This window comes from Kryptolebias marmoratus, linkage group LG8 (assembly GCF_001649575.2).
Source record: "Kryptolebias marmoratus isolate JLee-2015 linkage group LG8, ASM164957v2, whole genome shotgun sequence".
In the NCBI taxonomy this organism is placed as follows: Eukaryota; Metazoa; Chordata; class Actinopteri; order Cyprinodontiformes; family Rivulidae; genus Kryptolebias; species Kryptolebias marmoratus.
The window spans coordinates 27,339,804-27,357,902 of NC_051437.1; the positions used below are offsets into that span (position 1 = coordinate 27,339,804).

The 18,099-nt window shown below is 39.6% G+C and overlaps 1 protein-coding gene across 1 annotated transcript in view; it reads left to right on the forward strand.

Annotated features, from left to right (window-relative positions):
* Nucleotides 1–16,821, forward strand: part of pard6b (par-6 partitioning defective 6 homolog beta (C. elegans)) — a 20,894-nt gene extending 4,073 nt beyond the window's left edge. Inside the window, exon 3 of the mRNA XM_017433455.3 lies at nt 12,073–16,821. Coding sequence (XP_017288944.1) covers nt 12,073–12,992 — 920 coding nt within the window. The 3' untranslated portion in view covers nt 12,993–16,821. The remainder of the gene's footprint in view (nt 1–12,072) is intronic.
* Nucleotides 16,822–18,099: the final 1,278 nt, after the last annotated feature.

An 18,099-nucleotide genomic window follows, 5' to 3' on the forward strand; every position in this document is an offset into this window, starting at 1 on the left:
GGAGAGGTTGTTTGGTCTCTCCAATATAAAGGTCTGAACATTCTTCGCTGCACTGAACTGCATACACAACTCCGCTCAGTTTGGGTTTGGGTGTTTTGTCCTTAGGGTGGATCAGCCTCTGTCTGAGAGTCTTGTTGGGTTTGAAATGTACTGGGATGTTGTGTTTGGAGAAACTCAGAAGTTTCGTATAAATTTGCGTACATGTTTTGTGGTCAGATGTGAAGAGTTTGTTGATTCTTATATGCAGCGTGACTTCTGACAAAGTCACAATAAGGGCCAAAATTTGTTCCAACTCTACCTTCGTGGAAGAGTGAAATATTTTTACACGGATGTCTTGGAAATGTGTTTGTGTTGCTTTTGTTAGCCCCAGTCTCTAGTCACAGGGGTCGTTAATAAGTTTCAAGCAGGCAGTCTTATTATTTGTGTGTCTTTAGTCTCGGCACAGATCAGTTCATGTCTGAGGATTATATTTGGCATTGCTGGAAAGTTGACTGTAGGCGACTTCGGTGCTATGTGGGTGTGGACCGTTCGTTGCTGCACAGATGCTTCGATAGATGAACGGTCGTGCGGCTGTGAGTGCACGTTTTTGCGTTTTTGCGCTGTTGTGATCTAGTTTTACTAAAACAACTTACTCTATTCACTCACTTGAAAGCATAGTGATTGTGTCTGTGAGTTTTATTTTTCCTGCTGCACATTATGCGATCCCTTTTTAAAGTTTCTTGAAAAGACACTAACACAATTCAGCTTTAATGGATAATCACTACAGCTTACAGTGTGTTGATGACCACGAAGTGGCCAGTGATGTAAATACTGTTTACTAGTTATCATGGCACCTCTGAATAGAGACATCTGTGAAGGGATTATCAGTATTGAAGTTCTTTCTAAAGAAGATGGGAGCCTTTAGATACTATTTCTCAATGTAATTGCTTTTTTCCGCCTTGTTAGGATATGTTTATTAGTGCTATGTTGCAGTCAAATTAAAAGTGGTATGATTTAGAGAAATAGCTTGAACCATTTGAATCAAAACAAGAAAAAATTGCATTTTTCTGCAAAAATGTAGTGTGAATGCTGGATGACTGTGTTGAAGAAGACTAAAACTGAGTTGTTAAAGCTAGTTGTTAAGCTGGAGGAAAACATTTGTAAATAAAGTAAAATATTTATGTAACGTATAAAAGTTACAGAAAGCAAAAGTCACAGCACCCATCTCCTAAATGAGCTGAACATTTTGATATATGAATATCTAAAATAGCACACAAATATCCAGGGGGAAAAAAAGGAAAACAATAGTACGAACAGTGACTCGGCATTTACACAATTAATGAAATCTGAATGACAGTTTATGCAACACATGATTCACTGGTAATTGAAAGCAGGTAATTCTTGTGTTGTTAGAACATCGTGGTCATCATTCAGCAAAGCGGCTCACCAAGTAAGGTTAAGGGTATTTTATCGTGAAATATTGTTTTGTTCTCATGTGAGTGAGTGCTATTTTAGATACATGCTTGTTGCTACCTCATGGTTACACTACGGATCATTTCATGTTTTTGTTCTTCTGCTTTGGGATTACAAGAAGCCCAGCAATATGACAATGTAGGACAGTGTGTTATAAATAGAAACCAAATACATAATGATCTTCAGAAGGCAGGTGCAGTCTTAAAAGATGTTCAGAAATAATCCAACGTTGGCTTTAAAGTTGGATGTTGACATTAAAGCCCAAAATATTTCAGCTCTGCTCAAAAAATTACAGCATCCTGGTTGAACCGTTTTCTGATTCAGGCTGAACTAGTTGAAGGGGAACGTGACACAGACGCACCCATAGTTGTTGAACAGAGATAAGGTTAATTAGAAGAGGGTTCGACACCCTGTTTGCCTGTATCAGTCATTTAGTTGTGTACACATGACTTTAGTTATTATAGAGAACAGGTTGTCCGTCATCTATCTCACGGTTGCAGTTATTCAAGCAATCGTTTTCAAGGCGTGTGTTTGTTCGGTGACATCAAGCAGTGCCCACGCAGTTTCAGCCTTGGATAGATCATGAGTCTTAATCATTAAAATCGAGGGCAAAGGTATGAAGAGGGACAGGAGAGAATGCCTTAGCAATTAGTAACCAGTACATGAGTCAGAGAAGGAAATATGTACAATGTGGTTTCTGTACACAGACCAAAAAATGTACTGAATCTGTTAAAGGGAATGACGATGTAGGTGTGCCAAATGACAAAGAGGCTGTTCAGATCTGTTGTTATGAATTCATTTTAGGTGATTTGACTGCAACTAGTCACCTCTGACACCTCTGGTGGTAAGATGCAAACGCGGAAATGTTTTGCGATCAGCTATCAGTTACCCGCACTGCGTGCAGGTACACAAGCAGCCGTGTCACACAAAGGACATGTCACAGTTGGAGAAGTAGATAAAATAAATGAAAGAGACATTTCAGACTGAACGAGGACGCTCTCGCATGTAAAAGGAAAACTCTTGGGATTGAGATGAAAGGATTAAAAAAGAAAAGAGAGATGCTAGTGGCAGGTGTAAACGATGCCGGTTCTCATAGGAGCCGAGTCGGCCAAGGCGCTGGAAACCAGACACTGCCGCTTTGGATCTAAAGTTTTTCTTAATTATTCCCGAGGATGCTGAGTGAGGGAACAATGGATTTGGAGAACTTGAGGAGGAATGTGTGGAGGAGGTGCATATCTTGGGCCTAATAAGAGAAATCGGAAGATGAAAGGGAGACAGAGTAAACAGTATTAAAGTAGGAGTAATGTATAAGGCATTGTTTTGGCAGGGCACGCAATTAGTGATGTTGGGAGATGAGAGGGAGTAGTTTAAGTGTAATAGGAATGCAACACGAGGTGAGGGACGGAGTGCGATAATGGGAATCGTATTAGTGAGGGAGGAATGCAGAGTGAGGCCCAAGATGGGGAGGGCGGGAGAGAGAGAGAAAGAAACGAAGAGTGGGGGAAAGATGGAGGAGGAGGGGGGCGGGCGTTTTGGGTGGTATGTGGCCAGTGTCTGATCACGTCCACTGGATAGATTAGACAGGACAGCGGGCCAGACTGGACCATGAGCTTGAGAGCACGGCTCAGTCAACAAGGAGTATAAATGGACAGAAGAAAAAAAAAGAGAGATCAGTAGAGAAAGCTTTAAAGTTGAAAAACAAGGCGAAACCTTATTCTCTACCCTTTGATACCTGACTTAATGAGACTTTGCATGAAAATGGAGGCAGGGGTGGAGGAGATGCAGTACGAGTTAACACTCTGCTTAAGAGCCTGATGTAGAAAAACAAGGAGGAAGAAAGAGAAAGGTAAAGATGAACATGGATTTAAACAGCAAAAGGAAAGGTGACCACTATAGTTCTTAAGGCATAAATCTGCTGGCTTCCTTAGTTAGCCCTATATAAATAAATTGAATTGAATCAACTGAAAAACAAAAGGTGATAAAGATAGGGAAAGGTAGTGAGGGAGTTGTACGTTGTGTAGAGTCTGTGAACAAGAAGGAATGAACGCTGTTTGTGTCAGGTGAATGAGTGACGCTGTTGGACTTTGTCTGCTTTGACTAAGATGCCATAATTGACATCTGATAAACTGATACAGTCAGATACACGGCAGGGTATAAGGTAATTTTGAGCCGAGATAAAACTGTATCCTCAGTTGTTTTTTTTTTTCCAGTTGTAAGACTTAAGATATAAAAACCAATAAGCGGCCAGAGTTTTTTTCGATGGATGGGTCTGGGTTTGGTTGTTGCCAGGAGAACGGTTCTTGTCTGACTTCATTGTGCCAAGTGTAAAGTTTGGTGGAGGGAGGATTATGGTGTGGGCTTGTTTTTCAGAAGTTGGGCTCAGCTTAGTTCCAGTGAAAGGAAGCATACAGAGACATTTTGGACAATTTCATGCCCCCAAATTTGTGGAAACAGTTTGGGGGTGGCCCCTTCTTGTTCCAACATGTCTGCACACCAGGGTACAAAGCAAGGTCCATAAAGACATGGATGTGGAAGAACTTGACCTGACCTCAACCCGATAAAACACCTTTGGGTTGAATTAGAGCAGAGACTGAGTCATGCCTTCTGTCCAACATCAGTGTCTGATGTTGTCTGATGGTCCAAAACTCCAATAAATGCTCCTAAACCTGTGGAAAACCTTCCCAGAAGAGCTTTTGGCAATATAGTGTATTTTGGCTGGCGAGCTGGTAGATTTATCTCTCTGAGTTTTAATTAAAATACATTTCTTCTGCCCCGTGGGTTTGCTGATGTACTGATATTGATGTAAAGCACAATAACTGATAAGCTTATCTATAAATTCCTTTCAGTGCATCATTCCTGCGTATTTATCTTGACTGCGTTCTGTAGACAGCAGGCTTTGACATGCAGCTTCCAAACTCTGTTGCCTTACTCTCACCGTTTGAGCTGAATTAGCTCATCCTTTAGGTGCCTTCAGTAGTCTAAAAATTAAAATTGATTCATCTAATAACAAAAAAGTATTGCATTCTCCTTTAATTTCTTAGCATTAAGTCGGAGTGCAGATTCTTGTGCTTCGACTGAATGCCTTTGAGTTTTATTGGACTTCCTTATTTGACGCCGTAGCTTCAATGTCATGTTTACGGGCTACAGTAGCCAGTGAGAGTTCGCTTTCCTGATGTGTTTACACTGAGGCACTTGTAAATGAGTTTGTTGTGGCCTGAAACATGGGCATTAAAACTGAGAACCTGAGGTGTTTATTGTCCTGTCTAAAACAAAGAGTTTGCATCGAGTCCTCTGTGTGTCCGTTCAGCGTGCGGATTTTTACATTTGTGAGGTTTAAAAACTGTTTCACGATGGGCGGCAAAGCTAAATTTACACATCAAAACATAACGAAGGTACCTGTCACGACCATGACGTGTCTGAGGAGAAAATAACAATAGGAGTGTAACTTGGAGCTATTTTTAGAAAACACTTTTTCAGAAAGCTGTGCAAAACACTTTTTGCTATCGCTATCAAACTCAGATGAGAACTTTGTAATTTTTCAGGCTCTGATAAGATTATAGTTTTCAGAGAATTGAACATGACTATAGTCATCTACAATAATTGCCAACAAGATCTTTAGAGCAGTGGCTCTCAGACATTTCACGTTATGTCCAACAAAACAATAACAGCAGAGACTTGTGAGCTCAGAGCTACCGCAGGTTAAAATTCATTACGATCACTAATAAGCTAATTAAGCAATTTACCAACAGCTGATAGAGCTGGGAGATCATTTGTTGCAAAAACAGAGATTCATGGCTGATCAAAGCAAAAGTTTTTCTTTTTTTTCCTTGATTAAAATGCATTAGAAGTGGTTTTTGAAATAATAATAATGCCTAATCTTAATCTTCGATTGCTGTGGTTACAGGAAAGTCTGCTAAAAATGATTTTGGCAATTAGATGTTTGTCACAGTAGTCTGATTTAATTGCAGTTTTCAGTGTTTCACTTTAGTGTCTTTAAGATTTTACATGGTAGTCACAATTACGAAGCTTTAATTGGTGATTGTATGTTATACAAATGAATCCAGCATCAGCCGAAGTCAGAGCACCAGTTGTTGTCATGCTCGTCTTCCAGGTCTCAGTCCTGCTCAGCTGCTCGCTGTCCTTGACAAACCTGTGTTTGCACACCAGGTTTTACTTCAGTTTGGATTCAATCAAACATGGCATTCCGTGTTTTTTGTTTTGTAGCTGCAGTAGCTTTAAAAAAACAGCAATAAGTGGACAAACAGACAGCTGCCATGAATGGAAAGCAAGAAGAAGTAAAGACCAAACTGTATTTATGCAGAGAGACAGGTTGAGCTAAAGGAATAAATGGGGAGGAGGGACAGGAGGGATTGCAGGAAGGAACGATGTGTCAGCACAAAATAAATTGATGGAACTGCTTCATACTGCAGTGACAAGATGGAAACACCCACACCTTTACAGTGCTGTACACGAGACTTTAAAACTGTGAATAAATTCATTAATTCTGTTATTATAAAGTTATCTATGCAACTGAATTCTCTACAGTATAAGATTTTATGTATTTCTTGATGAATATCTTCTGGTGAAAGAAGGTAATAAGACCAATCTGATGAGTATAATTGAAAATTCATGTCTGAGATCATATGAGGAAGCCTTGAGCAGAATAATGACTCTTAATGACAAAGAGTCTTTTAAATAATAGATCTGGTGACTAATTCCTCAAACTGTCAGCTCAGTTGCACATTCCAGCTTCTTCTGCTGAGTCTTGCCTCACTTCTCTGCAAGTCTGTGCAACCTCCTTCCCGAACTCTTTACTCATATCAGTGAACTGGACTTGGGTTTTAGTGCAGATCACCGCCGGCCCTATTCCGTCTCCTCCTTTTAGCACTCTCCGTTTGACCTCCGTCTTCCATTTCTTGCTCCTTTTCTTATCAGCTGCATTAAGATACTTTTATCAGGGCCGTGCCAGAGAGGTATGCTCGCCACACCACGAATAGTAACTGTTCAGGAGTTTACCTCCTTTTGAAAGTATATTTTTTATCACCTCCTCCTCTCTTTCTTCTCTTCCCGTTTGTGTTTATTTGTTGCATTTTTTCCTTTTTTGCCTTTTGTTGTTCCCCACCTCTGTTTCCCTTCACACACTCCCCCACCCCCCCTTGCTCTCGTATCACTTGGTGTTAGGAACGTCATGGCACCGGCTCGTGTGGTGAAAATCCACGCTTGTCATCAACAAACCTGACTGTTTCCAGAACACCGCAGCCTTCAGCTGCCCGTCTTATCCTTGTTGTTTTTCTTCCTCCGATCCCTGAGTTTAAAAACTCATTTTATGGAAAGCAACTGCTCTTTAATATTAGGGAAGCTGCTTTTTGCTTTTAGCAGGCACAGCACAGTCAGAAGTTGTCACAAGTTTATTATTTTTGTACTTTCTAGTTGGATTTTAGTAAGGGCGTTTTGCAGTGGCAGAATCTAGTTGAGGGTTGGTTAATTTAGGAGATTTCCGAAACACTTTTTGGTGTATTTTTGTCAAAAATCTGCCAATATTTATAGAATTTTGGAATATTTATCTATTTAATATTCTACTACGTAATAAGACATCTTTTTACGTGAAAATGTAGAAACTAGAAAAACAAAAACAGATTTCATAAGGCCCTGCAACATAGTGAAAGATCATTTTATTGCTGATTTGCTTTATTTTATTTCATAAATTAGTAGTTTTTCTGTGCGTGCAGATTTATTTATGCCCTCAGTGATGGGGAAAAAAGCAGCCATATTTGCTCCAGTGAAGTAGTAATGATAACAGCATCCTCACGTTACAACTTCCTGGTCGTGATAAAACCTCCACGTAGTGTCAGTTTTCCGGAAATATCAGGTACCGGGAAATAATGGAGTAATGTCGTTAGAGATTATTACGCTGCAGGGAAAGCGTCTCATTATCTCGTTTCGTCATTACTGTGATGAAGTGAAGACCAGCAGTGAAGTGGATACTCAAGAAGTGGATATAATGAGAGTACTGGAGCGAGGGCGTGCATGAATGCATCGCTGGAGAAGAGAGTGTGTTACCCCCCCCCCCCTTCTGGAGACATACATTTGTCTAAGGTTTTGGGGGTTAGATTTGTATTTCCTGCTGCCATTGAGAGTATTTTGTGTCAGATATGATGATTGCATCCTGCTAATTCCACCAAATAACAGTTTCTCTTTGTCTGGAGTCAGGTGCATCCAGAGCGTATCCAGGCACCATTTTACACAAGTAGTTTCCTCCTTGTAGTCAAAGTTGTCCTCGTTTAAGCATCAGGATGGATGAATGGTTTGCTCCGTTTGTGCGTTCATGTCTGTTCCTCGCTGGGTCGTCATTTTCTCCTCCGCTGCTTTGCTTCCTCACTAAGTGTGGGAAATCAAAGCAGCCGCTGCATAGCTGGAATGCCTAACCTGTGCAGAGCCGTGGCAATGGTGTGAATTCTGGTCTATCTGAAGGTTATTTGTCTGAGCCGTACAGTGACAAAGAAAACCAACTGAGCTATTTTCTAAGATAACCCTGGGTTGGTGATAAATTTCGTTTTGCCTTTTAGTTAAATCTGGGGGCGCATTCCAGAGATTAAAAGCAAAACAACAAAGCAGCATTTCAAACCAAAATATCACACACCCCATGAAACTTTGCTGACGTTTCCACAACTTTCCTAGCAGTCAGATTAAGGAAGTCCTGTGAAAATAGGTTGTTTTTTTCTGCTTAAGTTTCTTTAGTGAATAAAATAACATAGAAGTGTGAAAAACTTTGTTTTAGTTCCCAACATATGAAGGAAACGACTTCATTGCTTCTTTTTAATAAACTTGTGATGTGCTGCAACATCTTTTATGAAAGAAAAGGCAACTAAGTTGTAATTAATTTATATAAACGTTCAGTTTTATGTGCTTCTCTTTGAAATACCAACTTGGATAAAGTATTAATCTGTTGTTTTACTAATTTTATAGACATAATACAGCCTTTATGAAACAACGTGATAAGAACAGATTAGCTGAAGTACTTACTGTTCTTTGTTTCACCATCTGTAGTTATACCACTGCAGACCCACATCCCAGCTTTTTAAGTGTGTCTGGGTCATGTTGGAGCATGATTAGACATTTTTAATTTCTAACATCGGTTTCCTTTCATAATGGTAACCAGCTTTTGTTAGAATTGTACGATATTAACATCAGTATGACACACTGGCAGACGTTTCTTTTAAACCTGTTCTGGTTGCAAACTAGCCAACGGCTGTTAATAAATGAAATAAAAACCTTGTAAAATTATATGTTATAATTAGCACCACCTCAGAAAGTACTAAGACCTCCAAATGCCACCTATTTAAAACCGAAATGGCTTTGAAATGGTGAGCGTTAGGTGACTAAAGGCAGCGTTATGCATGTTCTGCCTCTGCAAAGCCACTCAGAATAACATGTTTGTATTTAGAGGCTGTAATCACTGCAGAAAAACCTCCTGTAGGCAGGTTTTCCAAGACCTTGTGCTGAGAAGTCTTTGTTCTTTTGGTACACTCAGTGCATTGTCTGTTGAAGATAAGGGTTTCTTTAAATTAAAGAACAGAAGTTTTGATCTCGTTAGTAATAACTGTAATGTTATGTTGGTGTTTTAATTGATTGTGACTCTTTTGCTTGTCTGAAACAGCACAATGTTAAATTCAGTTTTACTTTTAAATGACTCATTGAAATTTTTTTTAAACTTACACACAGCTAAGATGTGCAATACCTGGATTCAGTTTATCCATGCAATTCTCAAAATAATAATTAAAAAAAAAAAAGCATTTTGTAGCAGATTTCAGTAGACTATGGCTGGAAAACAAACAACACTGCTGACTTTTTACTATCGTTAATTTTTAACAACTTTTGTTTTAATACATTTTTTCCTTTGTCTTAGCAAAAAAGTAATAATTTTTAATATTTCTTCCAAAATAAAACAAGTACGTGTATTATTGGGTTTTTGCTTTCCGTATTGGGCAGAAAATGTTGCTGTAGCTCGTTTACAATAACCACAAACATTTGGTCCAAAATAATCTTTTTATCTAACCTTTTTATTTTTTAGATCATGTGTGCAACTAACAAAAACAGGAAGAATGGATTTTGTTATCGGCTGAATTATCGATGATAATAAACCAGTGGACAGATTTTAATGAAACTCCTCGGAAAGTAATCCCTGGATGAACATCTACAACTGATTAACTGTTTGAGTCTCCTCAGTGTAAGAGGACCACTGCAGTAAAGTGATATTAACCAACAGCTTAGTCAGATTTACAGATATTGAGCTAAGAGTTGGTGTGGTAGTAGCTGAGAGTCATGCCAAAAACATACTTTCTTTGCTTAAAACTTTTGGTAACTTCCCTTTAGACCCAGCAGCCAATTAGACTTTCAGCTCAGCTTGTGTGCTCTAATAATAAACTAATATAATAAAATAACTAACTGTAGTTTGTTTTGTTTTTAGTGCTGATGTTCATCGGGGCAAAGGCATCATTAAAAAGTGGAGGTCAACTTTTTGGATGTGTGTGCAGGAATGTTAATAAATGAGTGGATGCTTGCAGAACCAGCCATATGTTCCTATTATTCTGCTTTGTGCAGGGGGGGGGCATTATTAAATGGCCCTGGGAGACCAACCAAACCTCTGCAGGCAGGTTCGGACCTTTGATATGCTGCAAATAAAAAGCAGAGTCAAAGGTTAAAATGAGATGTGGAGCATCCACCTGCAAGCCCTTTTTGTGCAAAAGTAATGTTTTTCTTTCCTGCAGCATGCACAAAAAAAAACAAAAACGTTTTTGGTCTTTAGTGAGGCCGTTGTTGCTTCATGCCTTCACTGTGCGGAGTTTGCTCGTGTGTTTCAGCCTGGCACGGATATAATAAGCGTCGATACACCAAACCTGCGCCTCATGGGAACTGAAATGCGAAACCCCTGCTCTTTCTCGGGACAATCGATCCTTTGTTTCGGTTTTGGGATGAAGAGGGGAGTGGCGCGGCGCAGCACTTACCTGTCAGAACCTGAGAGCCAGAATTTTTATCAGCCGCCTGAGCGGATACTTTTCCCAGATTACTTACGGACACACGGACAGAGTGAAGCCAACGGCCAGGGAGCAAATATCTGAAGTAGGATTGAAAGTAGAGACCACTTTCATCTACAAACAGATTTACCAGAGGGTTATAAATGNGGGGGGGGGGGGAAGTAAAAGGTGAATACAGTGACGTATTTTTCACAGAACCAAACTAAAAATAACAGTCTCACAGAAACGTTAATGTTTACCTGCCTGTTATATTCTGGTTAGCTATTAGAAATCCAAGGTTCAGTTTTTCCCCTCGAGTTAGTCTTTGACAGTACCGCTTTTAAAAGCATGTCTATGATCTAAAATGTTCTTTTTTTTAATTTAAGTCAAAGACAACAAAAAAGTTTAAATCTTTATGACTAACTATGAAGTTACAGATATGAAAAAACAGCTTCTTTTGGCAAAAAAACACAAAACATTGGAAAACTACAGGTCACCAGCCTCTCTGAAGTTCATTATTTATCATATTTTCTCGTTAAATCTTTGCCAAAGTGTTACAACATGAAGTTTCTGCAGACAAAAAGAAGTTTCCAGGAAGCCTCCATAAAGTTTTCCTGAAACGTAACAACTGCAAAACCACAGCCTGCTATTTTTACGCATCCAGTTTGCTCGTTTGAAACAAAACAGAAACTTTTTGTTTGTCAAAAAAAAAGAAGCACGAGTCGTTGCAGCGTTTCTGAAAAGTTGTGACGATTATTTCCTGGTTGTTGCGTCACAATCAAAACTGACAGGAGGGATGTTTTCTACGCTGCCAACTTGTTCTTTTATTGATGTTAGTTTAGTTTCTGTTTGCCTCATAAAATCCTTACATTTAGCTTCATGTGTCATTAATTGATTTCTAGCTGTCATGTTTCTTCATACTAATGTACAGCCTTAAATACAGTCAATAAAAATGTTTCATTTTGTGGTAACAACAAAAAAAGTCAGAACTTTTTGATTTGCTGATATTTGGATCATTGGACGCTCCCTGCAGCCATCCATAAATTTATTTATTTATTTTCAAATAGATACAGAACAGTTTTTGTTTCTTTTTGAAAGAATATTATTGATTTTTCTCCACGACCAAGAATAGAAAATTCATGCAGACAATCTGTGACACCAGCTAACTGTTTATTAAATATTAAAGCATGCTGGCTCAGCGTCTGCACCTGCGAGGCGCCGTTCAGAACATGGAGTCCTTTTTATTTGGAGCATGTTTGAAAAGCTGGATGAAAGTGTCGGTGTTTGGCCGGTGGAACGTTTTGCGTTACCTGAGGATAACTGTGAGGATCAACATCTCGAGTGTGTTCAGCACAGACACCCTGCAGCGCCGCCTCAGCTGAAGGCATTATTCATGCTTCTAAACTAAGTGATGCAACCGAATGTCACCATGAATAAGAATTTGATTGCAAGTAGCTCAAGGTATTAATGGAAAATTAACCAGCTTTTGTTACCTTTCTCTCTCTCTTCCCCTTTTTTTAAATCTGAAACTTTCCCATTTCTGTCTTCATGTCTTCCTCTTCCCTACTTCTCTTTTTTAATACTTCCTCTCTCTTGTATTTTGCAGAGGAAGCTGACTACACAATGTTTGGAACCGACTCGATGACCAGGAAGAAGAACACGGTCCTTTCAGCGGTTCTTCTCCGGCCTGACACCAACAAGAAAAAGCCTCCAGTGATCATCAGCCTCCCGAAAGACTTCCGCCCCGTTTCCTCCATCATCGACGTGGACATCCTTCCAGAGACGCACAGACGCGTCCGCCTGTACAAGCACGGCCAAGAAAAGCCTTTGGGCTTTTACATCCGTGACGGCTCGAGCGTACGGGTCACCCCGCAGGGCCTGGAGAAGGTCCCGGGGATCTTCATCTCACGTTTGGTGCCTGGTGGTTTGGCTGAGAGCACGGGCCTGCTGGCGGTTAATGACGAGGTGCTGGAGGTGAACGGTATCGAGGTGGCTGGTAAGTCCCTGGACCAAGTGACGGACATGATGATCGCCAACAGCCACAATCTCATCATCACCGTGAAGCCCGCCAACCAGCGGAATAACGTTGTGCGCGGCGGCGGAGGAGTAGGAGGCGGCACGACGTCTGGCAGTTCGGGACGCTCGTCGGACAGTGGCGCCAGCTTCTACGGTTACTCATCACACGGTGCCTCGGCCTCTGCAGCATCGCACATCATCCAGAACTTCCCCGTCGGGGAGCTGGACAGCGACGAAGAAGAAGAGGACCTGGTGATCGAGGCAGGAGGCGAAGCCGAGGCTATCGGACACGCCCCCTCCAGCTACAGCATAGCCTCAGTGCCTCGCTACGAACCCCACCTCAACCTCCGCACCAACCCTAGCTCCACCTATAGCATTCACACCAACGGGACCCTGCCTGGCAGCAGCGGATCATTAAATAACACTAATGCCGATTCGGCCACGCCGTCACCAGACAGAGCGAAGGAGAGGCGGAGCCTGGAGGAGGAAGGCACGGTTATCACGCTGTAGACTTTACACACTAATCACTGGAAAACAAAGAGACGTACTCAGACACTTCCACGCTTCCGGAGGTGGCGGGAGAGTCCCGGACCAGCATATCGAACACATTCAGTCTAATCAGACTGTGACTACCTGAGAAGCACAAACTTCTGTGTGTTTGTTAAATCTCAGCATTACACTGATGCTGAAATGTTCATACATCCTAACATTGACAACACTACGTTCTTTGTTTCTCCACACCTGCCAATTATCGCTCTGGTGTGCCATAGTGGCGGTCCTCCACGCTCTGCAGGCACACGAACATCCAGGAACAAACACATCAAGTCTAAGCTGGCGGCCGTCTACTGGACCCGTTCAGACCCAAACCAACAGAATCATTTCTTAGCAGAGACCGCACATCCCAATCTGTGTTTTTAAAGTTCTGTGAAGAGGTCCATCTCATAACAAACACTTTGGCTCAATTATTCATCACCTCCGCCCCCCAATTACCTCCTTATTTTTCCTTTATTTGAGTAGCAAATAATACTGTCTACAGGGTAATGCCAAAGCAGTCGACCAAATACTGAAATCTGCAAAACATGATCTTGTTTTTAATTAAGCCGAAGCCACTTCAAAAATAAGCGCTGGATAAAATGTTTTTAACCACTTCTATTACTCATTTTCCTTATATTTTATCTTGCTGTGCTCATCACTGACTGAATAAGTTTGTTTTTATATCACCAATGTTTTCCTTTTCATGGTTAGCGAGAAATTTTTACTTGTTTTTCGTGTTTTTTAAATGTCAGACCAACTGAAAGATGTGAACATTTCCAGACAGTAATTCACACCTGGTAGGGGGGGCGTCTTTGACTCAATATTAATGTCAAATTTCCTTCATATCGCTTTCCTCCTCGGGGTGGTATCTCACTGGGCTGCAGCTGTTGGCGAATGGCGTTTGAGAGAGTCTCCAGAATGTCTCGTGACGTTCTCAGGGGTTCTCTTTTTCTCTGTGGGCGTCTCAAAGCCGTCTTCCGACTCCTTCACCGAGGCTCTCCTCTGACAGAAAACTGCTCACCGTGTGCAAAAATCAAAAATTTAAAAACATTTGCTTCTATCGAAAAACATAAATGCAAATACTATTACTACTGCGGTCTAAATAATATTGAATTTTGCTCATCTTACTTAAATAATATTTTCTTCTTCGTTGTTTAATCTGCCTCCATCTCCGCCTCCTCTCCTGTCACACCAACCATACGACCTAATATATTTATTAACAGCTAATTTAATTTAAAAGCACGGATATAAATAAGGAAACTTGACAGTCAGCTCTTTTTCTGCACTCAGGACAGATTTTAAACCAATATGTGATCAGCTTTTTTTTTTATTAATAACATTTTTATTTACAATATTTAAGACCAAGACTAATTTTTAGATTATTTTTTCAGTTTAACACCTGAGAGTCTGTTTCCGAACAGAGTTTTTTATTCTAGAGGACATTATGGACGTAATTCACTGTGAGTAGCTTGTTTAATGACACTGGAGGGAGCTGAAGTTTCCCCGACTGTTATTTTGTATACCTTTTTTAGAAATCAGGTGTTTCCATTTAAGAAAAATAAGAAGGAAGAAACCTGCTGGTTTCCTTTATCAGCGCCACAGAAACTGAGATCCAGCTCCAGATCAATTTCTTTCTAATTCTTCAGTAACTGGGCCCGTTCTCTGCAGAGTTATTAGAGAGGCTGCAGTCCGCCGTGTATTTTATCTGCTAACATGCTAACACCTGTAGCTTGATGCAAATGTTTGTTTCAAAACAGCTTCACACAGGTGGGGTAGACTGCGTTGTCCGCCGGATAAATTTTACAACCAAAGGAGAATTTAACGAGCAGAAAGGTGCAGAGGATACAGCTAAATGACGGCTCGCAGCAACACCAAGGGGAGAAATTTAAAAAATATTCCTGTCGCTGTTATCTTGTTTTATGGCACTTGAACCTTAGGAATTGTATGACAGAAACACATCGAGGTTTGGACACGGTAACTTTTTAACACCTTGAAGCCAGTTATCATCCTAAACCACACCGATGACTATTTATTCTTTAAAAACTGTAACCCTAACCCTATTTTCACTTCATAGGTGTTCTCCAGCAGATTAAATCAGAAACCTGGAGGTAGAGCTGGACAAGACCACAGCACCTGACCATAAGTCACACGGCTCGCTGGTTGTTGCAAATTTTGCGCATTTTTTCGCAACACAGATTTTCAAGTTTGAGTCTCCGGTGAGCCTCGAGCAGCCGCAGCCCAGTCAGACACCACCTGGGTTATTTCCCCTGCTGCGTGATTCGCAAATAACAACAAAAATGATCGTGATATTTTCTTTGTTCTCTCCGGACCATCACTGAATGTAGCTGAAAATTCTCAGCTGATTTCAAAGCCAGGCCCTGAGTTTTCTTTCTTTCTTTTTTTTTTTTTTCGACAACAAGCCCTTTATAATGTTTAATTTTCCGTTGTCTTTAAATTCATTTGTTTCCTGACGTTGGTAAATGGCCCAAAAATAGCCGTGTTGGCAAACACAACCGCAGAGGTGGGTTAAAATGCCTCGTCTGTATTCTGACATCCTGGTTACTCTGAGTCACTGGGACACAAACACATGCAGGCACACTTGGCACAAACAAATTCTCTGTATTTGTTGAAGGTGAGTCAGTTCTGCCTTATGTACAGTACAGCATGTCAGGACTCTTACCACTCAGGTAGTTTTTGTTTTTTCTGTTAAAGTTTCGTTTTAGAGCCCAAATCGTCTGAATTCCTTTGTTGAAAATCAGAAAAATGACAAACTTTACTGTTTTCACTGAACTCGTGAGAGTTTTTAGCACGAAATCTTTCAGAAATGCCGTTTTAAAAACAGTTGGAAGCATTTCAAAAAGTCCTCGATCATGAAACGGATCTGTCACGTTTATTCTGGTTTGTTCATTTCTGCTCCTTTAAAGTGAGGTTTTTAATTTTCAAAATAAAAGCAACACGGTCACTTTCAGCACCTGTTAGGATCACCATCATGTTCCTGTTGAATATTTGTAGCTCTGTTTACTGTCGGGTCGTCTGATGAGCCGATAAATGTGTGAAAATCCACGACTGGAACAAACTTTTGTCCTCCTGTGATGTAGTAAACACTAGCAGCATTCTTATTTTTATTTTAAATTTTTTATTCTTTTCCAACATTAAACAAAACGAATCACAATCTGAGCTGAATTCTTTTGAAATGATCGTTGCTAATTTATTATCTGTCTCTAACTTGACCACAGGACACTGGGATTGTAACAGCAGCAGCGTTTTTATTTATTCTGTAATCTTTCTTCTGCGTATGTTCCTTCTTTGTACACATCTCGCGTCTTTATTTTTATATCGGATATGTTTCTGTGTATTCATAATTATTGTTTTTGGTCATAAATCTCAAGGTACAGTAGATTTGGGGCTCATTTCAGTCGCTGATTTTACCGTTTCGGTTTAAAGTATCCAGAGGATCTGTGCAAGAAATGAAACACTTCTGCTATTTTTTTTTTCATACTGTGAATTATTATTTCTGGCAGAAAGAAAGTTGTATTACCAACCTCAAAATAGGCAAATATTTTGCTTTGAGTCACTTTTTTTTTTTTTTTATGTGATCAGGCAGTGATTTTTCTGCTTGCCGGATAAATTCTACAATATAGATTTGTAATGAAGAATGTCAGTATTTTCATATCAACGCTATATATGATGTACATTTTTATCAATGGAAGGAAAATGTTTTACGGTTTGATCGATAAATGTGAGAAAGGTTCTGTAACTGACGATCGGCGGCGCTGGATAAAATAAACTAACATGTAGCAACGTTTGCTGCTTTGTGTCTTTTATTGTGTTGAAAGAATTATAATTATGTTTAAGTTTTAATTTATTCTACAACCACAGTGCGGAGCAAAGCTTTTATCGAGGGTGACATGTCAGTAAAATATCTAATGATGGATTATTTTTATGAAGCTTTCAGAAATTAATCATGTAGATCTACTGATTACCTTTTTAAGTCAACCTAATGCAAGATGGCCACCAGAGCTAATCAGCATGAGCGACAATGTCTCCAACTCAGTCGGTTCTTTCAGATTTCGAGAACTTAACGTGGTAGAAGCTGAGAGTGATCCCGAACACAAACAGATTTATTCTGATAAAAAACAAAACTTTTATTTGAATATTTTGTTCAGTTTTGAAACGGTTTATTACAATAAATGCCATTTATCTCAAGTCACGAGAGACTAATTATAGAATCATAATTTTTAAATAGTTAAAATCCCTCTAAAGATAAGAGTTAAGTTTTCAAACATTTATTATGAAAGCGTCCCGACTAAGACGGACAGCAAAACGTTCAGCATTTAAATTAAATATTAAACCTAAAAGCTGCATCAGAATTATTATTATTATTAAAAGTTCTGCACAAATTTAAGCTGATGAGTCTGAACTGAGTTACAACAATAACAAAGATTTTGAATTTAAATAATATATCTGTTTGTTATTCAGTCAGCTGTGTTCAAAGTAATTAAGATGGACGTAATAATGAGCAGAAACCAGACTTGGTTTATGTGACAGAAGCTAAAGGAAACTGGATTTACTGACAGGAAAACCAAACAAAACATTATAAAAAACCTAAACTGAAGAGTACTGAGAACTAAAGAGAAAAAGGGAGGAATCAGATCTGGGCAAGGAGATAAATTCCTGAACTTTAGTTTAGTGCAGATTCAATGAAATGTAAAGTTTATTGCATGAAAATAGCATTTATATTTCTACAACTTTGATGAAATGGGCTGAATTTCAACTCAAATGCAGCAAATAAATATCTAAAAGCTACATGTAATAAAAGGCTAGATAAATGCCAAAAGTAGCAGAATAGTAGCTTGAAGCTAAAAGAAGCAAAATGCTATCTAAAACCTAAGTGTTGGGAAGGACTAGCTAAAAGCAAAATGTAGTTAAAGACTGGCTAAAAGCTAAAATTAACACAAAGCTAGATAAATGTAGAATAACGATAGCTAAAAACTAAAAGTGGCAAAATAGACAAATATACAGCCAGTTTGCTGAAGCAAATTTCAATGAGAACAAGGAACTGATGAGATCTCAATGTATATCT